Source organism: Anguilla rostrata, chromosome 6 (genome assembly GCF_018555375.3).
Source record: "Anguilla rostrata isolate EN2019 chromosome 6, ASM1855537v3, whole genome shotgun sequence".
In the NCBI taxonomy this organism is placed as follows: Eukaryota; Metazoa; Chordata; class Actinopteri; order Anguilliformes; family Anguillidae; genus Anguilla; species Anguilla rostrata.
In genome coordinates, this window is record NC_057938.1 from 31,154,875 (window position 1) to 31,178,507 (window position 23,633).

Sequence of the window (23,633 nt, forward strand, 5' to 3'; positions counted from 1 at the left end):
ATGTTTCATCTTGAACCTTCATAAGAGGCTCATTTATATGCTTTATAATGGACAAAAAGTATTTTATTCAGTTTTGGAGAGATTTTGGATATGTTTCTGGACCCCTAGATATTTTAGACCACTGTACTGACTAAAAGCTTGTAATTCCCACTTGAAAATGACGCAACAGTGATTTTCTTGAGTCAAAACAGTTGATTTGTAGTGAAATACATGAATATGTTGTGATTTACAGTAATGCATAATTTAGACATTTTGGATAGATTTGGAGATGCTGGGTACACTGCCTAGTTTTTGCTTCATACATCTATAGTAGTTCTACATATCCACCCTTACATTTTATGAACTTGTGGTCAAGAAGTTTTTGATCTAGCACATGTATAGTTTAACCTCCTGTATATATACAATCTCTCAGTATTTCATTGCAAATTTAAAAAGTGCAAATTTATTTTTGCAGTTGCATTTTTGGCACTTTATTTCTTACAAAATTATGAATATAAACTAATCTGCGTTAGTACTGTAAATTGTACAAATGTCTTACTTCATTTAATCCATTTTTCAAGTCCCTGTTGTGTTCACATCTGGAGGATTGGCAAGATTTGGCTTGTGCACTAAGGGGTTAACTTTAATCAAATGCTTGGGGTAGCCTTCCACAAGCTTCTCATAATACTTTGCCTGAATTTTTGCCCATTCCTTCTGACAGAACTGGTGTAACTTAGGCAGTTACCTCCTTGCTCGGACACGCTTTGTAAGTTCAGTCCACTCATTTTCTAAGGGATTCAGGTCAGGGCTTTGTGATGGCCACTCCGATACTTTCACTTTGTTATCGTAAAGCCATTTTGTTACAACTTTGGATGTATGCTTAGAATTATTGTCCTGCTGGAAGACCCAGTTGCGACCAAGTTTAAAATTTCTAGCTGATGTCTCGAGGTGTTTCTTCAGTATTTCAATATAATCCTCTTTCCTCATGATGCCATCTATTTTCTGAAGTACACCAGTCCCTTTTCCAGCAAAACACCGCCACAACATGATGCTGCCACCCCCATGCTTCACAGTTGGGATGGTGTTCTTCAGATTAATAACCTCACCCTTTTTCCTCCATACATAGCGCTGATGATTGTGGCCAAACAGTACAATGTTTGTTTCATCTGACCAGAGAACACTCGTTCAAACGGCCAGGTCCTTTCTTAGGGTTCAGTTGAACCTTTCGGACCAAAGTTCGTTCAGCCCTGGGATTAATTTGTGCCTCCTTCCTAAACGATGCAGTGTCCTTGTGGTCCCAAGATTTTTATATTTGCATACAATTGTTTATACAGATGCTCGTGGTACTTTCAGTTTGTTTGGAAATAGCTCCTAAGGCGGAACCGGACTTGTGGAGGTCCACAATTTTTGTGAGGTCTTTGCTGAGTTTCTTGGATTTTCCCTTAGTATCAAGAGCAAAAACACAGTGGCTCTAAAGGTAGGCCCTTAAATACAGCCACAGGTTCCCATTAACGCCCAATTAACTCCTAATTAGAAGATCTCTTCCTGCCTGGCTGACATCTCCACCTGGATGGCCAGCCACCATCTGAAGCTCAACCTCAACAAAACTGAGCTGCTCTTCTTCCCGTGCAAGACCTCCTTGCTTCGTGAGCTCTCAATCACGGTTGATGGCACCACAGTGACTGCCTCTCACTATGCCAAGAGCTTGGGGGTGGTCCTGGATGACCAACTGGACCTCAAGGAGCACATCAAGGCAACATCACGGTCCTGCAGATTCCTCCTGTACAACATCAGGAGGATTCGACCATACCTGACGACGCACTCCACCCAGCTGCTCGTCCAGGCTACGGTGACCCCTCGCCTTGATTACTGCAACTCTCTCCTTGCAAGCCTGCCAGCTTGTGCCATACAGCCACTACAGATGATTCAGAATGCCGCTGCCCGACTCATCTACAACCTCCCCAAATTCTCCCACGTCACTCCTCTGCTGCGATCACTTCACTGGCTACCGGTCGCTGCCAGGATCCGGTTCAAAGCCCTGACACTTGCCTACACTGCCGCCAACAGGACAGCCCCCATCTACTTGCAGGACATGACTCAATTCTATGTGCCTGCTCGACCACTCCGCTCTGCGGCAGCAGGGCGTCTTGTAACCCCTCCCACCCGCCCAAAGGGATCACAGAGCTTCTCCACCCTAGCTCCCCAGTGGTGGAACGAACTCCCCCTCACTATCCATCTTCCGCCGTGGCCTGAAGACTCATCTCTTCAGACTATACCTAGACTAACCACCACCACGCTGTATAAAAAAAATAATAATAAAAAAAAAAAAAAACCTTTTTCCTGTCACTTGTTACATGTTGCCCCATCCCTGCACTTCTTTGTATTGGTCCTAATACTCTAGCTTATTCTTCTGCCTAGTTGGCTTTGCAGATGTTAGACCAGAATAGTGTTCATTGTTCTCGGCTAGAAATAGCTGTACAAAATAAGTAATTGTACCTTACTGAACCCGTGTTCAGCAGTTGTCTACGATCATGAAATGCACTTTTTTTGTACGTCGCTTTGGATAAAAGCGTCTGCCAAATGAATGTAATGTAATGTAATGTACTAACCAAGCCCACACCTGCTTAGCTTCAGCCAGTCAGCAGGAGCAGTGTGTGTGGTGGTATGGCTGCTGGCCATACAGCTATACAGCTATACAGTTATACAGCTGACTCGGTTAACCTGCTTCATGAAACAGCCTAGTATAGCCAAATACCAAATGAGGGAAAACACAAAATAGCTGCACTGGTACATACAGGTACTACCATATGATGTTCCCACGCGCTTAAGGGTGCACTCGGTGTAAAGATCGTTATAACACTGCATAATTACTGTTACCATCTATATGGAATCATTCATGTTGCTAAAAATAGTATTTTCTCCGACCACCTCACCTTTTCGTTTGACATTTTGCTTTTCTCGCTTGAGGGTGTCCTCAATGGAGATGTGTGTGGGGTTGAGGACTAAGGAGGTGTGAGTAGGGTTTACAAACAGAGTCTACTAGGGCCACAGAATCCTTCATAGTATACCTTTAATTGTTTATAAACAAATGCAATTAGAAAATCAAATGTTTTATCAAACTACAAGGTGCTACCAGTTTACATAAATAAATAAACAAACAAATAACCTTTATCTCTTATGGTGTCTGTGTGCATGTGTAGTGCACACATTTAAGTACATAAAAAACTGTCCTCAAACAAAGTCTTATGGACAAATGAGTATTATCCTGTACGAAAGTGATGGAAAGAGCAAAGTGTGGGGAAAGATACTGCTCACCCTCTCCCCCGCTCTTGTGAAAGATGGATGAGGTAGTGTTATGGCTTGGGCATATATGACTGTTGCTGGAACTAGCTCACTTGTCTTTATTGATAATGTGACTGCTCACAGCAGCAACAGAATAAACTCTGAAGTATACAGAGACATCTTATCTGCTCAGAGCCAATGAAATGCCTCAAAACATTTTGGCCGGTGCTTCTCATTGCAGCAGGACAGTGACTCTCAAACGCACTGTTAAAGCAACCAAAGAGTTCTTCAGGACCAAAAAGTAGAATGTTCTTGACTGGCTACGTCCATTGCTCTACATGAATCCGATTGAACCTGCGTTTCACTTGCTGAAGACAAGACTGAAGGCAGAAATCATATTCATTGTTTCATTTCAAGAGTGCTGGTGTAGGGCCAAAGCTACAAAAATACTTAGAATTCAGTGTTTGTGTGTGTGTGTGTGTGTGTGTGTAGCTAACCAGAGACAGGTTGAGTCTTAACTCAAAAGTTTTACTGTGAGGAAAACACAATCTAAAGCATACAATCAATGTTTAAGCATGGTTTTTGCCTAAAATGAAATACGCCTTTACAGCTGCAGTAGGCAACTTAATGGTCAAAATGTGATCAACTTTTCTAGCTACTTAAAGGTACAGTATGTAAGTTTTTTTTTTTTTTAAGAATACTTGTTTATATTCCGTTAAATTTCCTTCACATTCAGCAGAGAACACTTTGGTGGTCACCTCCCATTTTAGTGCAGAGAATGGAGAATGGTGAGAAAGAAGTCTGCAATTTAATTTAATATAATTGACCATTTTCACTGCCTGTTCTAACCCTTCTGTCAACTCGGAAGGCAAGGTTTTTGCAACTAACAGTCCATGATGGAGAATGCAGTGGTTGGCTTTGATATTGGGATGATATGCTTTCACTTTAGAGAGAAATCCTCTCACTTTTCCCACCATTGTGACAGCATCATCTGCACACACTGGAACACATATCCCAAGATACATTTTTCTCCCTCAAGTAGTTATCTGCCACCCTAAAAATCTCCTACAGTAATATGGCTTTCTAGTTCTTTACGAAAAAAGAAACTCTCCTGGATTACATTCCCCATCAATGTATCTTACATTTGTCAGTAGCTGAGCAGCTCTGCAGATATGGGGCTATTATTGTAGCAGAATTATTTACAAATGCGTAATCAGATTTGCAAATACGTACAGAGATCTGTAAATGTCTATATCATCAGTTACAACTCAGACAGGCCTCTCAATCTTTTCACACGTGATTTTTGCTACATTTCTGCCGTGGCAGAGATCTGCAAATGCATGTGGCGATTTGCAAATGTGTATGGAGATTTCTAGGTTAACTACATGTAGCACTTGTGTGGTGATGGTGGTATCTACAGTAGCTAATTAACCCTTCGTGTGACATGGTAAGCAGTTAAATGCGTTTCAAGCTCTGACCGTTGAGCCAGTTATTAGATGTTGCCTTACTTTCACCTAGCCAATAAAAATTCGGTTAGTCAGAATGGCTCACAGCATTTATCGTGTAACTACTGAATTGTTAAAATACGGTACTCAAGATCGTCACAAGATATGATGAAAGGCCCTTGCATGAGTAATACGGAACCTATTCTACTGTCAATAAGGGACGTCGTTTTGGGATGGTTGGCACCCCTAAATTAAGTAACTAGAACCGTGATTCAACAGTGCCATCTATTGTGAAATTGGACATTGAAAAGGGGAGGGGACGTAACAACAATTCAAAATCGAAAAAATAATGTTGCTGTTTTAACTGCTTTAGAATGCTGGATTTTGTAGCGCATTGATTTTATTGGAGTGGAAAGAACTTAGACCCTTTTTTACCCTCAATGGTGCCTCAGTAAAGAAGGAAGTAATCGTGAAAACGTTAACAGGTTTGGGATCTGAAGGAGCGTTTGGACCCGGAAATGGCAAAACGTCACGCGTGCCGTCAGATTTAAGCGGATTACATTTAGTGCAACATAAATGGATATTTTAATTTAACCACAAAAAGAACAAAATATACAAACGGTCATTCACTGTTTAGTGCAAAGTGACTCTTTACTGAGTCATTAAAAAGCTACTAGCAAATCTGGGCTTTGAGCATATAACAAGGTAAAGTTAGTGGCAAATATTTTTTGCAACAACGAGGTTGTAACTCACCGAAGTTTTAAAACCGAATTAACACCCGTAAGGCAGCTACGGGTTATGCCGAAGTAAATCTGTTCACTACTTTCTGACTTTATAGTTTTATTTAGCTTTAGCAGCTTCTGTTGGTGTAGCGATTGTCAGCGTGTCCTCTGTCATCCCCAAAGCTGTCTGCGCGCTTCTCCTCTCATTCTCCCCCGCAACAGTTTGATGGGGCGTTATCACTCATGCGATTGCTCAATAGCTTGCTGTCAATCAAGCTCATATTATGGCAATGGTTGGACAAAACCTTGCTTCAGGAGTTTCTTATCTTTTTTCCATTATTGTAGTAATTAGTTCTTTATTATGCTGCTGAACAGCTTTTAACCCATATTCAGTACCAGGCATTACATACAACTCCCATGGTGCACTTCGACATAAAACATCCAATCGCCTAGTTTAAAATTCTGTAACATGAGCTGGTAACTTCGGGCAAGTAGAGCGGCGACTGGTGAGCTGAAAATTGGTGGGGCGCAAAACTTTCCTTTAAACTAATCATTGATCTCAACCTGTTTTCATTAATTTTCCTTTATTATCAAGCGTGCCAACGATCGGACTAATCAAATGGCAAGTAGCCTAATACACAGCATCTTCATACCGTGTTAGGGGGATTAAATCATAAATTCAGTTTATCTGTTAACCCTCTGAGGTCTAAGGGTAAAATGAGGCACACTGGTGATTGTGCGATGCTCTGACATTTGTGTAAATTTCATCAACTTTATATACAGTGATTCCAAAGTGTTTCATATCTTTGTTTTCAGCACAGACTCAGCTACAATAATATGGCAGCAGTAAGTAGGTCATAATCATGTGTGGATTGTAAACTGCTCTAAAAACACACAAACTGTAAACAGTAGTTTTGAACATGCACAGGAATGTTGTAAAGCACACTGAACAATTGTGACTAAGACTTTTGGTCACTGAAATGTGTTCATCAAGGTCTTGGGTATCAAAAGATGACAAAATATTTTAGCAAATCCAATGAGAAATATAAAATACATTGCTAAAAGTTAGTGTTGTGACTACTATTTTTCAACACCAGGTGAGAATGGGAGGGCAAATGGCCTTTCTGTAATGAATATGCATTGGGTAGGACGACCTGCCAGCTAAGTAGGCTATTCACACCTGGCCTCTTTTGATTTTCAGAACATTTATTGAAGCAAACTATATGCATGGAAGATGAGATGAGACTGGTGTACTCTTGCAACGCTTGCGTGGCCTCTTAGCTGATCAGCATCTCTGTAAATATGATAAAAACAAAATTGTTAGGAAATGTGACATCAAATCAAACTTTATTTATATAGCACATTTCCTTCAACAGGTGAAAATTAAATGTGCTTTACAAAAAATGGGCAAACCACTAACTAATGAAAACAAAACTTAGGAAATGTGACATGGTTACATCATATACAAACAAAGAACCAAACAAACACAACCAGACGCAGAGAGGTAGCCTATAATTTTGAGATGCAATAGTACGAATTGTTCGTAGTGTGGGAATTTACAAACGCGCATTTTGCTGGATATTCCTACAAAGACACAGATACGTTGCAATACAGTACACATTTACCAATATGATCATAAGAAATATACTTACGCATGAAGTTGATCCTCAGCTGGATCAGTTCGCTGTTCGAAATGACACTCTCTCATCAGTGTCGGCTTCTGGACAGACCATTTTCCAAAATTAAACGAAATGTTCACCTCAAAAGAAGTGAATTAGGCGACACTTTGACATTCTATTCCGCTTTCGCAGACTTGGCATTTCTCACATGGATCTCGCATCGCCCCTCCTTTAGTCTCCTTCTATGGAGAGTAATTATAATGTTGTTAACATGTGAATGCGATTTGGGCGGACTTCCTGCTGAGCGAAATCCACATAGTAATGAGTAAAGTTTAACGAAGCATACATGATCTAATTAATCAAATTTAGAACATTTAAAACAAAAGTCGCGATTCTAAGGTTTCTGTCAATGTTTTTGTTGCGTCTGTATGATAACAGCACGTGAAGTTAATCATCCAAATAGAAACGAAAGTTAATTTCATCTTGTCCAGCTCCGCCGGCGGGGCTCTCGACCCCAGAGGGTTAAAAATCTGTTTTAATCACCAAGTAGTCTACACTTAACAAACAAGATACACCAGTCTGTTATCTCCCGTGTTAGCTTTCAGAATAACCAGCAAAAACAAAACCTGCACTTCAAGATTGTTTACAATCTTCGCATTGAAGATATTTTCCATGAATACGAGTGCGGAGAAAGAAGTGCATGTATCCACAAATAATGTTGATTTAAAATGTGGACAATTTCGTACTGCAAATGAAAATAAATGTAGGCTATAAGGCCTAGGCTACTCGCTAAAACTGCCTATTTGGGGAGAGCTGGCTATATATGATAGTATTGAGTAGCCTATTTTGTGGATTAATTGTATTGATACTCAAGGAAAATCAGGGAAAGTTTCCGCCACTGCTTACTGATTAAAATGGATTTTTCTAAATCGCTTTTATCATTTAATCTCCCTAACACAATGCGAAGAGGCTGTGTGTCACTTTCCAATTGATTAGCCAGATCGTTTGCATGCTTGTTAATCACTGAAAATGAATTAAAACAGTTTGAGATCAATGATTAGTTTAAAGTAAAGTTTTGCGCCCCACCAATTTTCAGCTCACCAGTTGCCGCAACGTGCATGCGAGGTTGAATAATTAATTTCTTCTACTTAAGGGTAACGGATACTCACAATTTGGCAATCAAGTCTAAAAATAAGGGTATGTAACATAAAGCTGAACCTATAGTTTCACCTGGGTTATGATGGCTGCTGTCAATGAGACAGGTCAGCCGTTTGGATCTTCAAACAACCCATGGGTAAGTAACGTTTGTTGTTCGTTCTTTTAATAAACGCAAGGTAACAAATTGATAATAGTATAAAAATGTAAAGTTAAAACGAAAACCCAAAACCAAGGATTAAGAGATTATATCAAACAACGTCCGAAAACTGACTAACAAAGATAATGTCTTTCAAAGGGAAACAATCTGGTAGAAACACATATCACAGTCATCATAACCCAGGTGAAACTATAGGTTCAGCTTTATGTTACATACCCTTATTTTTAGACTTGATTGTCAAATTATCCGTTATCCTTAAGTAGAAGAAATTAATTATTCAACCTTGCGTGCAGTTGACCACTCTGTTTTCAGTTTTCACAACACCGTAAACTCTTGCCCACCGTTACTGGCTCATGTTACAGAATTTTAAACTCGGCGATTGGATTTTTCATGTCGAAGTGCACCATGGAAGTCGTAGTTAACCTAGAAATCTCCACACACATTTGCAAATCGCGATACGCATTTGCAGATCTCTGCCACGGCAGAAATGTGGCAAAAATCATGTGTGAAAAGATAGAGAGGCCCGCCTGAGTTGTAACTGATGATATAGACATTTACAGATCTCTGTACGCATTAGCAGATCTATGTACGCATTCACAGATTTATGTATGCATTTTCAGATCTGTGTATGCATTTACAGATTTATGTACGCATTTACAGATCTGTGTACAAATCTGCAAATCTGATTACGCATTAGCAAATCTGATCACGCATTTGCAAATAATTCTGCTACAATGATTACAAATTTTCAAATCTGATTACGCATTTGCAAATAATTCTGCTACAATAATAGCCCCATACGCAGATGTCTATGGATTTGTCTATTTGCAAAAAGAACTTGCAACTTGCTTTCAACTTCTTCGTCAGAATTTCCTCAATATCATTGATTCTTATTTTATTTGTATTGTCAGATGCTGGGACTTTTGATATCTTTCCTGTGGCCTCATCACCAAGAATCACACTTACAAATTTGCAGTGTGCAGAAAGGATGAGTGTCTCCGCTATGGTGTGAGGTTTTTTCTGCTTTGCAGTAAGCTCCGCTATTAAATAACTAGCCTCCTGTGCTGTGTCAGATACCTTCAGACAGTTTAGCAAGCCCTCTTGCTGTAGCTGATTTTGGTCTCATGACCATTTGAAGAAGGCCAAGTTTTTATTTTTGTGGTGGGCATGCTTAGTTTCTAAGTGCCTTTTCAGTTTGCTTGGCACCATATTTGCATTAGCCAACTTCTGCCTGCAGATGACCCACTCACGTTGGGGGTAATTAGTATTCCCCGTCCAAGTAAAGCCATCAGTAAACATCCATAATATCATTTGGTTGCAAAGTGTCCTTTTGAAGTCTCCAAATAGCCTGTTTTAGAAACCTACCTAGACATGGAGAAACAATGCAGAATGCTAATTCTTGGTGAAATTGTCATCAAATTTGAACCAGGATTTGTCCAGTGTTTTGGCTGTGGCTCCATTGTGTTTATAAACCCACCAGGCACACCCACAAGCATCTGTATCCATTGGAAAAAAAATCTTTGAGGTGGGGAAAAAAACTGTGTTTGAGCTTCTGTTACTTTCAGAAACTTTTAGAGTAATTCTAACTCCCAAGGGTCAACTTTCAGGAGAAACCTGGATTTAGTCAATAGGGTTCAAGGATAGTAACCAGTTATTTTGGGGTTAGGATTATGTCATTCTCAGGCTTGTATTTTAAAAAATAGGCGATACTGAAGGAGTTAAGCACCCAAAAACAGAGTACTTATGTAATCACAAATCAGGGGGTAAAAAAGCACATATCAGTTTGTCATCATTTGAGAAAATCATGAAATGTCCCATGCCTAGTTTCAGTATTATGTGTCTCTGTATGACTCTGTATGTGTGTACTATATATTTGTGTTTCATTGTGACTGCTGTGTGTGGGTTTCAGTGATGGTATGCGTGTGTATTTCAGTGTGACAATATGTGCACATTTAACTGTAAGTATGTGTTCATGTTTCTCTGTGACAGGATGCATGTGTATCTCAGTGTGACGGTACTTGTGTGTATTGTAGTATGACAGAATTTGACTGCTTATGACTGTGCATGCTGTCCCCACTCAGGTCTCTCACCACACTGGGGCTGGTGATTTCTGCCCTGGCGGACCAAGGTGCTGGGAAGAACAAAAGCAAATTTGTGCCCTACAGAGACTCTGTGCTCACCTGGCTGCTCAAGGTGAGGCCTTTATTCATCATCACTGCAGAGGAAGCCCTTCATTATGAACAATACATAATACATGCAGAATATAATACCCCTACCTTACATTCATCATCGGTAAGTAAATAAATAAATAATCATTAGCCACCAAGTTAATTGTCTTGTCTTTCTCTGTGTTTTGTTCAAGATGGTGACCCTGTTTACCTCTTTTGGGAGACATTCTCTCTCTCACTCTTCCTCCCTCCTTCCTTCCCCTTCTTTATCTCTTGGGGGAGATAACTGTCTCTCTCTCGCTTAGAACTAACCCTCTGCCATCCTCCAATCTACCCCTGCAGGACAGTCTGGGAGGGAACAGTCGGACAGCCATGGTGGCAACAATTAGCCCAGCGGCAGACAACTATGACGAGACCCTGTCCACCTTACGGTATGCTGACCGTGCCAAGAGTATTGTAAACCATGCAGTGGTGAATGAAGACCCCAATGCCAGAATCATCCGCGAGCTCAGAGAAGAGGTGGAGAAGCTCCGAGACCAGCTGTCTGAGGCCGAGGTACATCACCATATTCACAGGGAAGAAACCGTAATTAGAAATATGCTATATTGTGTGTGTGTGTGTGTGTGTGTGTATGCTTACTATCCTGTTATAGCTGCCAGTCTTACTCCATCCAACTTAAGAACCTCTATTACTGTATGAAGGATCAATGTCAGTGTGTCATCTGGATCAATGTAAATTTGTTAATTGAATGTTGGGTATTAGTTCCTGGGCTTGCACTGATAGTGCTGGCTTGTATGAAAAGTTATTGAGGGTGCATTTTCACTAAGTTGTAATCGTCTTATGTGGGATTCTACTCCTGGTAGCGTAATGGAGGTGTAAATATGGTATTGTTTCTTTCGCAGTCCATGAAAGCTCCAGAGCTGAAGGACAGGCTGGAGGAGTCTGAGAAACTGATCCAGGAAATGACTGTCACCTGGGAGGAGAAACTGAGGAAGACAGAGGAGATCGCTCAGGTAATTCATGCACTGTCACAGTGACACGTGCAAACTGTAGGGGTGAGACAAAATATTGTTGTATCGAATTTCGCGATACAAAACAACGGCGAAACGATTCGTGGCACTATCGCTTCAAATTATCACGTGATTTAAAAAAAATAGATTAATTTTTCTATTTATTTTACATTTCATCGTTACTCATTTACTCATTACTCATACTTATGCTAATATTCTTAAAGAAAAACATGACCTTGTTCTAGAATTGCCTCCAAGAACAAGTTGCTGATGATCACAGTTGTAGCCAGGGTGTAAAATTAACACCCGCCACCCACCAAATGCGGGTGATTTTGCAGAGTGGCTGGTAAATTTGTAAGACTCACACGCCACAGTGGCGGATGCCCAAACTTTGTCTGTACTGTGTTATCGCATTATTTACATGGCAGTAACCTGGCAACCCATTGTCGAACTCTGCTCCTCATTGGCCGGGTCCGGCCGCCCTTTCGCCTGACGAGGAAGTAGCCGTCCGCTAACACTATGTAAGGAGAATAAGCCAAAAACGAGCTGCCCCTTAACTATCTAAGCTTTGCCTGTGACTTTACGGGAGGATTTTAATCACAATGCCCGTCAACACCGTACACAATCTAATAGACTGTATACCACAGAGCGGACGGTGAACCCGAGCACAAACGTCTTCATCTGTGGTCACACGAAGACAACAAACTAAAATAACAAATAAAGTTAGTTTGCCAAATAGCTTTTAAATGGCGGACTAACCCTACAGCCTCACCAGGGCAAAACTTGTATTTTTTTTTTGTCATCCTGCTTATGAGCTGCGTGTTGGAAGCATAGAGCAGAGAGCACAGAACGACAGCCCGGCGTTTAAAAGACGTCACACCGAGCCAAGAGTCAACAACATTGTCATTGTCAACACGCTTAAATAAATACATGAAGTATAGTCGGGGGTTAAATTGGGATTTGGGAGGTGGGTGAAAAAAGGTATGAACCAATGAATGTCTCAGCTCAAAATAGTTGTATCTTTAATGCATTGTGCACATAATTGTAATTAAGGAAAACAATGTTTTAAAAAGAATGTATACTATTGATGCAAGCTTTTACATAAAATATTTCAAGTTTATTGAATGTCATTAATGCTCATAATTTTTTTTTACCTACGAAAATAATCGGTCATCTTCCTCTTTTGTCCTCCCTTTCTTCTTCCTTTATCCATCTTTCTTAAACTGCCAAATTTAAGCAAATTAAAAGCGGCGACCAGTGAGCTGAAAATTGGTGGCGCGCAAAACATTCCTTTAAACTAATCATTGGTCTCAAACTGTTTTGATTAATTTTCAGTGATTATCAAGCATGCAAACGGTCTGACTAATCAATTGGAAAGGGACACACAGCTTCTTCGCATTGTGTTAGGGAGATTAAATGATAAATGCGATTTAGAAAAATCAGTTTTAACCACTAAGCAGTGGCGGAACCTTCCCCTTATTTTCCTTGAGTGTCAAGGCAGTGTAGCACAGTGGGTAAGGAACTGGGCTTGTAACCGAAAGGTCACAGGTTCGATTCCTGGGTAGGACACTGCTGTTGAGCAAGGTACTTAACCTGCATTGCTTCAGTATATATCCAGCTGTATAAATGGATACAATGTAAAATGCTATGTAAAAGTTGTGTAAGTCGCTCTGGATAAGAGCGTCTGCTAAATGCCTGTAATGTAATGTAATGTCAATACAATTTATTTTCATTTGCAGTACGAAATTGTGCACATTTTTAATCAACATTATTTGCGGATACATGCACTTCTTTCTCCACAGACGCTGTGGGTTAGTCTACTTGCCATTTGATTAGTCCGATCGTTGGCATGCTTGATAATAAAGGAAAATTACTAAAACAGGTTGAGATCAATGATTAGTTTAAAGGAAAGTTTTGCACCCCACTAATTTTCAGCTCACCAGTCGCCGCTATAAAAACGTTATGTAGGCTATGTGGGAAATATTCAATTCTAGTTTAGCTGCTGAACAGCAACCTGCTGATTTTGCTCAAAGTTGCCGTTAATAATAGCTGGCGTTCGTGGAGACTGTTTATTCATCGCTCTTTAAAATGTTGCATAGACAAAGTTACATGTTAATGAAATTACCTACCGCTTCCAAACAATCAACAATATTTTTCTTTCTTAGCCTGTCTATATAAACAACTGTTCCTCCTGAGTTTTTTTTCTTTTTGGTTTTTGATTGGTTGAGCGAGTAACTGGCTAGAGGGAACACATGGACTGTAGCATACGAAAAATGGACTGGATTGTCATAGTTTTTTGTAAAACTGCGGGTCAAAATTATTTATTTATTTACCAAAGGTGGGTGGACGCCGTCCACCCGCATCCACCCCCAATTTAACCCTTGAGTATAGCCTATTAAGTATGGCTTATGTTTAATTTGGATCATATTTAGCCTTTAATATTGATTTTTAAAAAGTAGAGTTTACAGGAGAAGTACATCGAAAGTGCAAAGAATTGTCTTGTGTTATAGAGAAGTAATCACTGTAGCCTAAATTAAACTAAACTAGGTTGGTTCTGTGTGCATTGTTATTTATTTATTTGTTAATTTATTTTATTTATTTTCAAAGGTTTAAAGGTGGTTGGCATATGAATCCAAACACATCTTATTGTTATTGTACGGTTATTATTTATTATTGTTAACCTAAACTTGCACTTTATTTTGAGACGTTAGAATTTGCACTGCCATTACTCAGTTAATTTGACGTATTACAGTGAGATTTTACATTACGTTGTTCAATAAATAAGAAGACTAGTTCAATTAAGTGTTTTTTCTATTTTTTTTAAAAGGAGTATCCTGTCGTGGGAGTATCGTATCGTGAACACCGTATCATGAATTTTGTTTATCATCTCACCCCTAGCAAACTGTACTGAATTAATTATTATTGGAGGTTGTTTGTGCATTATGGATTGATTTCACTAATCGGCAGTTAAATTAATTGTGGTTGTGACAGTGCCGTCTGGCTGGGAAATAAAAGAAGCAGCAGGTGGCTGTGTACATTTATGAGGTCACACCTGCTAGTCTTTACCATTCTGATTTGAGAGTTCATCAATTGGACAGGATTATAATAAAAGGGGGAGGACGGGAATCAAAGAACCAGTTTTTTTTTTTTTTTGAACGGACAGCCTCTGGGGTTAAAAGGCTGTACAGGATAGAGGGGGTGAGTGCTGATCTCTTGTGACACTTCACTCACACAGGAGAGACAGAAACAGCTGGAGAGTTTGGGGATCTCTTTGCAGTCATCTGGAATTCGGGTAGGAGAGGACAAGTGCTTCCTGGTCAATCTCAATGCCGACCCCGCCCTCAACGAGCTGCTGGTTTACTACTTAAAGGTACAGGGTATATGGTTCATTTGTTATTCGTAGTAGGTATCATTTACTACATCTACTACAATATGAAAGAAATAGTATGTTAGCGTTCGAGGTGGTCAATACACATCGCCCGCCCACCCCACCCACGCAAGCCTGCTCAATAATTGGTGCTCGAACTTTAAGGAATTCCCTATGTTTCTCTATATCACTTTAGTTTTGTATCTGAACTGAGCTGAAATTCCTCTGGTGAGTGTGTTTGTGGTAAGTGGTGTCAGCAGTGGGATGCCATGAGTACTGATGTCATTATGGGCTGTTCTACAGGAGCACACGTTTGTGGGCGCAGCCGACTCCCAGGATATTCAGTTATGTGGAATGGGCATCCAGCCCGAGCACTGTGTCATTGACATCTCTGCAGAGGGCGTTGTAGTCCTCACCCCTCATCGCAATTGCCGGTAAGGTCACACGTATGCGTACACACTATAACATGCACACTTGCACTTGTTCAGAGATGATGTGCACATACAGATTGTTACCATTTCTGTTCTCCATATTCAAGCTTCTGAAAAATCCCTGTTTTTAATACTCCTGTCTGTCTCTGCAGCACGTGTGTAAATGGCTCTCCTGTCACCAGCCCAGTCCAGCTTCACCATGGCGACCGCATCTTCTGGGGCAATAACCACTTCTTCAGGTCAGCATAAAAGTCAAAAGTGTCAAGTGTAGATATGTATAAGCATATGAACTGTTTTCTCACATCAATGTGGTGCAAAGGTCTCTTTCCCATGAAAAATTGCAGCATAAAGCATGCAAATCCCATCATATATTTTTCCCTTCTCCTCCAACAGGATCAATCTGCCTAAGCGGCGTTCGCAGGGTGGGGCCGAGGAGGACGAGAGTGGGGTCGGGGTCATGAAGAGCAGCAACAGCAACGAACAGCTGGACGTAGATGGAGACACGACAAGCGAGGTCTCCAGCGAGGTCAGCTTCAGCTACGAGTTTGCCCAGACTGAAGTCATGATTAAGGCCCTGGGAAACAATGGTGAGACTGGACAAGGCTGGGGCCCTTTTGTATGTGAGAGATTCTGATTTTGTTGCAGCCTGTTGATGAGTTAACTTTGTGGATGACACTTAATTCTCCCATAATTATTTTTTTTTCACCACCGGTTTAGGTTCTGTGGCCAGATGTGTGCACTTTGAGCTTTTGACACCTCCCTCATTTCACCTGTCAAAAAATAATTCATGAGGTGGGGCAGGTGTAACCACTTTCTCTTTCAGACATCATTTGTCCTATGACCTGTGAAAGAAAGATAGGTCTGACGTACACTGCAGACTTTTAAGTCTTAACATCATGAGGCATCTCACATTTACTAACCATTATTCCTGTCTTGTTGTTTTGACTGTGCACACTATTAATGAGGCAATGACTTGAGGTTCCACATTGCCAGACAACGAGGGACAGACTTTCACATGCGTTGGCTGCCAACTAGAATAGGAGACGCTCTTATCTAGAAGGACTTACACAACTTTTCCATTTATACAGCTGTATATATTCTGAAGCAATGCAGGTTAAGTACCTTGCTCGAGGGTTCAACAGCAGTGTCCAACCTGGGAATTGAACCTGCAACCTTTAGGTTACAAGACCAACTCCTTACCCATTATACTATACTGTCGCCGCAAATGTCATTGACCAATGTGACAAATCGCCTTCTTATATTTGTCACAGTACAAGAGCAACAACAAAAATATCACTTTTGAAAATGATCGACAGGGCCCAGACTGGTTCAGGAGAATGGGACAGCAATTAATGGGAGTGCACTGACCTTCTCACGCAAGCTTCTAATGAGGCTTGCAGTGTGCCGTTTTCTTCCACAATATTTTTATTTTAATTTTTAACACCCTGAAATACAGCCTTTTACATTCATATAATCTATGACACAACATAAAATTGCTGCATTGGCACATAACAAAACAAAAAACAACAACAAAAAAATGACAAGAATGCTCCTGTTTTAACAAATGGTAATCTAAACAGAATCGAGTATATTAATTGCAATAGATGCAAAATATAACAAGTATTTAGAAAAAAAAAAATTAATTCTACAAGCTCGGAAACTGCGTTGTCCACAAAAATTCACTTGAATCACTTGATCATCTGTTAAATCTAAGTCCTTAACATAATTCATGAATGGCCTCCATATATTCTCAAATATATGCTGTTTAGCCTTTAAGATGTAAGTTATCCTTTCTAATGGAAGGCTTGATAACATCTGTCTTATCCATTGAGTAGCGCTTGGTCTGTGAATCTTTTTCCATAACAGTGCAATACATTTTTTGGCATTAAGCAATCTGAGATCTATACATGCTTGTTCATTTTTACTATAATTATGTTTCTCTGGATATAAACCCGACAGAAAAAGCTTAGGGTCCAGTAAGATTTGTTCTGAAATAATCATCTCGGTTCTAACTCTTACCTCTTCCCAGAACGTTTTAATTTTTCTGCATTGCCAAATACAATGAAACAATGTTCCTTTAGTTTTCGTACATTTTGTGCATATATCTGGTATGTTTTTGTTATATCAATTTAATTCCACCGGTGATGTGTCCGCATTAACCATTTACAGGGATTGAAGTTCTCCGTCGCTACGACGGATTTCCGTCAGTTGGATTCCAGATGTATGAAATAAGTGTAGATCCGAAGGGGGAAAAAAGCGAGGGGAGGGGGGTGTTACGGGACTTAGGAATCGCGCTACCAGGTGATAGGTAGCTGATTTGTATAGGCATACAATCTACTTGGATGTCGGTAATTATATACACTCACTGGTCACTTTATTAGGTACAACTTGGTAGTAACGGGCTAGCCTACTGACGCTGCCGGAAGACTGGACAGAGGCTACTAATTAAAGCCACAAACTGAAAATCATACACTTTCTTTCTTGACAATATAACAATAGTATTTAGGCTATGATAATGAAACAATCGGAGACGATAATATAGCCCCACGGTGTACTGAAGCAGGATAATCAATTAATCACGTCTGGGCGGACGCACATTCAACTTTAGTCTACACACAAGCCGAGTCGACGTTAGATTAACACCAAAATACACATTTATAAACGTGATGAAATACCCCAAAACCCCCAAATGTCCAGCAAGCAATAGAAATAGTTCAAATACGAATAAAGTTAATCAAGATCGCAATCAAAGTCAAAGTTTGTGAGGAAGAAGGAGCGAGAAGCCGCCGTTCAAAAAGGCAATCTCACTCCGACGAACGAGAAGAATGCAATACTTTTGCAACCACCCACATCTTCCGACCGAGAATAATCCACAAGGAAAGTTTATTCCAGCAGCTAAGAATCGTGAGCACTTGGCCTGTGAGGACGTCCTATTCGCGGCACTGTCATGCAAAATAAGTTGAAAACACATTATTATACTAACGAAAACACAAAGTTCAAGTATCCCTATGATTCTCAAGACCTGCCTTAATTAACCCCGTACCGATTTTCAAAATTAAATACACATGATATATATACTTTTTTTTTTAAATTTAAAAATAAGTGTTACTTTGACGCACTCTCGCGGTAATCCGCTGATTAACTTCGCCGCAGTTCTAGTGTTAAATAGGCTATTGGTGTCCGGGACACCGTGAGCCTGGCGGCTGTGTGAACCCGTGAGATGTAGAACGTAGGCTATTTGAAAGGTGAACAGACAGTTAATGACCCAAAGGCAAATATTCATGTAGGCTTTCATGGATTGAAAACAGCATTCAAATTACGTAAAAGAAAACTGGCAATAGAAAAACGGCGGCGACCACTCTCCCTGGTGCCCCCATGGTTGAAAAAGCGTTGCCAAAGTGCCCTCTAGAGTGGCGAAAACGAGAGGGAGTGCCCTATTGGCTGCCCTTCACATGGGAAAAAAATTATTGAGTGCCCCTTCAATGCCCCTTATTCATGCAATAAATTTTGATGATGTGCCCTCTAGAGCAAGAAAATTAGATAACGTGTCTTAATGAGTGCCCTTCTAGTGGAGAAAACGTGATGCAGTGCCCTATGGGTGCCCTTACAATGGAAAAGGGTGCCGTTATGAAGTGCCCTCAGCATGTCCCTACATGACAGTGTCCGAAAGGGTGCCCTTTCCAGTAGAGAAAATGGGATGGAGTGCTGTAAAGGGTATCCCGACATGCGTGAGAATGTGGGGAAGTTTCCAAATGGATGCCCCTCCAGTGGAGAAAATGTAATGTGGTGCCATATAGGTGCCCTTACAATGGGATAAACTTGAGGTTCCCTACAGGTGCCTTTCTGATGAAAAAAACTCATGAAGTGCCCTCTTAGATGCCCTTCCAAGTGAGAAAACACGATGCATCATAGCTTTTTGCGCGCTGGTGGGGCCCCATGTCGTGCAGTAGGTGCCCTTTTTATTTTTTCACCCCTGCGCTTCAAACAGCCTGAGTCCGCCACTGGAAGTGACCGCACGGCAGAAAAAAAGTAGCTCTAAAAGGCGGCGCATCACCCACCTTCCCTAAAAAAATTTTTTTTTAAAATGCCGGGCACTGTGGCCCTAATGTGGGGGCCGCCTTTGTAACTTGTTTTACAAATTGTAAAGGGGGAATATGACTTGGCCTCACAGCCGGCGGTGGCTATGGGCAAACATGCATCTTGCCCACCCAATCAAAGGTTCCATCCAACAGACCAACCCCCCCCCCCTTGCCCCCGGTCGACCGGCCCTGCCCAGAAGTTGTTGTTTTTTGCTTTAATCTCTGCATATATACTGTATTAGTTTAAGGCGTGTATTTATAGAATTAGCATGAGCTTCAGCACAAGCTACTTTCCAATCTTCCTCTGAAATTTTGAATTGCAAGTTTTACTTCCAGGCCTTCAGCTTATACTGTGAATTTTCAGATGAGTAAGATGTCAGCAAATTGTAAAACTCTGATATGATACCCTTTCTCAAACTGTCCTTTATCATCATTTTTTCCAAAGGTAAGTGTAGGGGTCTGGTAAGTGCATTATTTTGATTTACTTTAACAAAACTTCTAAGCTGGACGTACTTAAAGAAATGTTTTCTATTAAGGTTGAAATTAGACCTCAGCTCATCAAAAGACATCATAATATCTGAGTCTGGCAAAAAAAGGTCTTGAATCATTTTAAGTCCCTTAGAGTCCCATAATTTAAATGTTGCATCTGCTCTTCCTGGTACAAAGAACTGATTAACCCATATTGGACTAAATTGTGATAATGAATGTGGTTCTTTTAAATATTTTTTTACATCGTACCATATCTTTGTCATGTGTTTTACAATTAGATTTTTAGTTTGTTTCCATAGTTTTTCTACTGTGTCTGAGTATATATAAGGGAAAAGGTAATTTTAGACCGTGAGATTCCATTTCCAATGAGGGGAATCATTTGTTGAAAAATAGAACATAACAGTTCTCAGCTGCGTAGCCCAGTAGTACCACATTAAGTTTGGACATTTTAGACCCCCTCGATCAAATGGTAAGTACAATAGAGACAAACAAAGTCTTGCCCTCCTGTTGTTCCATATAAATCCCACAAATATTTTTTGGATTTTTGAGAAAAAAAAAGAATTACCAACCTGTGCGCTCAAAGAAGTTTTAACAAACTATATAACAAATAAATTGGTGCGTTGGCTTCTCAACGATAATTATAGAAAGGAAAGATGGGAGCCCACACTCTTAATGAATGAGATATAAATTATAAATGTCTACGCAACAAAATCATTTTCAGCGTATTTTATTCCTATTTGGACAAAGAGACAGACATGTTTCGGCCTAAGCCGTCCTCAGTGTCTTGAAGTTCTTCTGACAAACAGGAAATATAAAACAAGTATAAACGTGACATCATAATAGCCAATTATATATGTAAATTAGCTTATAAATAATTGAATAATTATATAATAAATAATGACCAAAACCTGTCTTAGGCCAATGTGTATAACAAAAAGGCTAGGCAGGCTAATAAGAAAAATAAGAAAAACACCGGTTACATCAAAAACCGTATTGTTTTGAATACGATATATACAGTGAGCACCATACTTCATTGGACAGTGACACTGTTATTTTGGTTCTGTACTCTAGCACTTTGATACACTGACAATGAGGATACACTGACAATGAGGATACATTGACAATGAGGTTGAAGTGCAGACAGTCAGCTTTAATTTGAAGGTATTTTCATACATATCGGATGAACCGTTTATAAATGACAGAACCTTTTGTACGTAGTCCCCCCAATTTTCGGGCATCAAAAAATATTGGACAGTTCAACATAATGTAGAATAAAGTAATCATTTTTAATATTTAGTCGCATATCCTTTGACTGCTTGAAGTCTGCGACGCATAGACATCACCAGACGCTGGGTATCTTCCCTGGTGATGCTTTGCCAGGCCTGTACTTCAGCCACCTTCAGTTCCTGCTTGTTTCGGGGACTTTTTGCCTTCATTCTCCTCTTCAGCATGTAAAATGCATGTTCAATTGGATTCAGATCCGGTGATTGACTCGGCCAGTCAAGGATTTTCCACTTTTTGGCCATCAAAAACCCCTTTGTTGCTCTAGCAGTATGTTTCGGGTCATTGTCTTGTTGCATGATGAAGTGCCGTCCAATGAGATTGGAGGCATTTGGTTTTATCTGAGCAGATAAAATAGTTCTGTAGACTGCAGAATTCATTGTTCTACTTCTGTCTGCAGTCACATCATCGATGAAGACAAGTGAGCCCGTTCCACTGGCAGCCATACCCCCTCCACCATGTTTCACGGATGAGGTGGTATGCTTTGGATCATGGGCATTTCCTGTTTTTCTCCACACTTTCCTCTTTCCATTACTCTGGTACATGTTAATCTTTGTCTCATCTGTCCACAAGACTTTGTTCCAGAACTCTTGGGGCTCTTTTAGGTGCTTTTTAGCAAACTGTAATCTCGCCTTTCTGTTCTTCAGGCTTATCAGTGGCTTGCATCTTGTAGTGTACCCTCTAGTCTTGCTGGTGTAGTCTTGTACGTATGGTAGACTTTGACACATCTACACCTGCATCCAGGAGAGTGTTTTTGATCTGTTGGGCTGTTGTCAGGGGGGTTTTCTTCACCGTATAGAGTATTCTCCGGTCATCCACTACAGTGGTCTTCCTCGGTCTAGAGGGTCTTTTGACATAATTGAGTTCACCAGTTGTTTTTTTCTTGTTAATGATGAACCAAACTGTTGACTTGGGCATGCCCAGGGTTTTTGCAATGTTCCTGATTGATTTTCATTTCTGAGCCTTATGACGGCCAGCTTAATTTGCGTCGACACTGCTGTCTTCCTCATGTTGTCACACCCCAACAACAATCTCCAAAGGCAATTGCAAAGTCTAGAATCAAGACTAGACATCAACAGTTCTCTTCTGCATTCACTAACGACACAAATGAAAACACCTGCCTAACGAAACACATCTGTGAAGCCAATTAAACAAATACTTAGTACCTTAAAATGGGCGGACTATGTACAAAAGGTGCTGTCATTTCTAAACGGTTCATCCGATATGGATGAAAATACCCTCAAATTAAAGCTGACAGTCTGCACTTCGACCTTTTTGTCATTGTATCCTTTCAAACTCAAAGTGCTAGAGTACAGAACCAAAATAATGTGTCACTGTCCAATGAATTATGGTGCTCACTGTATATATATACACATATACTAAGTTAGAGGCATCCATCTCCTAATTCAAAAAGGGATACGTGAAATGTAAATACCATGAAAACGGTGTTTCATTAATGATGATTCAGAAGTTAGTCCATGCAAACCACTGCAGGCCAAAGAAACTGAGGGGATCTATAAAAAACATGATAATTCAAAATCCTCATTCATCCCCGAACACCTTGTATGTAAAGTAATTTGTCAATACCTAAATTTTGCATGCGTATGTCTGCCTTTAAATATAATGTGTGTGCGTGATATATTTTGGCCTACATGTAAATTACAGCATAAGCTTAAAGTATATGTTTAATGGCTGCATATGTGTAATGTGTTTAGTATGTGTTTTGCATGCGTCTGCCTGTGAATATGTGTGTGTGAGATATTTTTTTGTCTCACGTTAATTACAACACCATCATAAAGTGTATGTTTAATAGCTCAATGTGTATAGTGTGTATGTTTTTGCAAATGTATGCATGTCTGCCTATACTTAGATGTGTATGCGTGTGAGAGTATTATGTGACTGAAGTTGCTTACAAAGTGCTAATATATGCAAATTCAAAACATTGGTTTACTAGATTTTGTAATAGTCATGTTTTAGTGCAGTGTTTCAGATCGCATACACTGCCATGTTTAAATGTTCTACCGTTTTAGTAGTTTGTATTTAGCTCCCACTGGCGTCCTTCTGAATCTTCTTAATAAACTCTTGTACTTCGGTTGGGGTTTTGAAGGTGTAGGTTCGTTCTTTATGTGTTACTATCAGTCTCGCAGGGTGAACCACTCCATGACGAATCCCTAGATTGCGCAATTCCTGGCGGACCAGGTCGAATTGTTTCCTCAGTTGGTGTATGCCCGCAGCTAAGTCTGAGTAAAACCGTACTTGCTGGTCCTTGTACCGAATGTCTTTTTTAGCCAGTGTAGCAGCGATGATTGCCAGCTTGTCTTTATAGTTTAAAAACTTCATTATTGGTGTTCTTGGTGGCGCCTTGGTGTCCCTCCTTGGTCCGATTCGGTGCGCCCTTTCTAGAACAACTGAGGATTGTAGAGCTGCAGCATCCAGTGCTTCTGGA

General features: G+C 40.2%; 1 protein-coding gene across 5 annotated transcripts in view; it reads left to right on the plus strand.

The window, feature by feature from the left end:
* Window positions 1-23,633, plus strand: part of kif13bb (kinesin family member 13Bb) — a 217,059-nt gene that overhangs the window by 88,828 nt on the left and 104,598 nt on the right. For all 5 annotated transcript variants that reach the window (XM_064341045.1, XM_064341047.1, XM_064341044.1 and 2 more), the window contains exons 11-17: window positions 10,444-10,555; window positions 10,873-11,085; window positions 11,433-11,543; window positions 14,776-14,910; window positions 15,211-15,341; window positions 15,491-15,577; window positions 15,732-15,925. In XM_064341045.1, coding sequence (XP_064197115.1) covers window positions 10,444-10,555; window positions 10,873-11,085; window positions 11,433-11,543; window positions 14,776-14,910; window positions 15,211-15,341; window positions 15,491-15,577; window positions 15,732-15,925 — 983 coding nt within the window. The remainder of the gene's footprint in view (window positions 1-10,443; window positions 10,556-10,872; window positions 11,086-11,432; window positions 11,544-14,775; window positions 14,911-15,210; window positions 15,342-15,490; window positions 15,578-15,731; window positions 15,926-23,633) is intronic.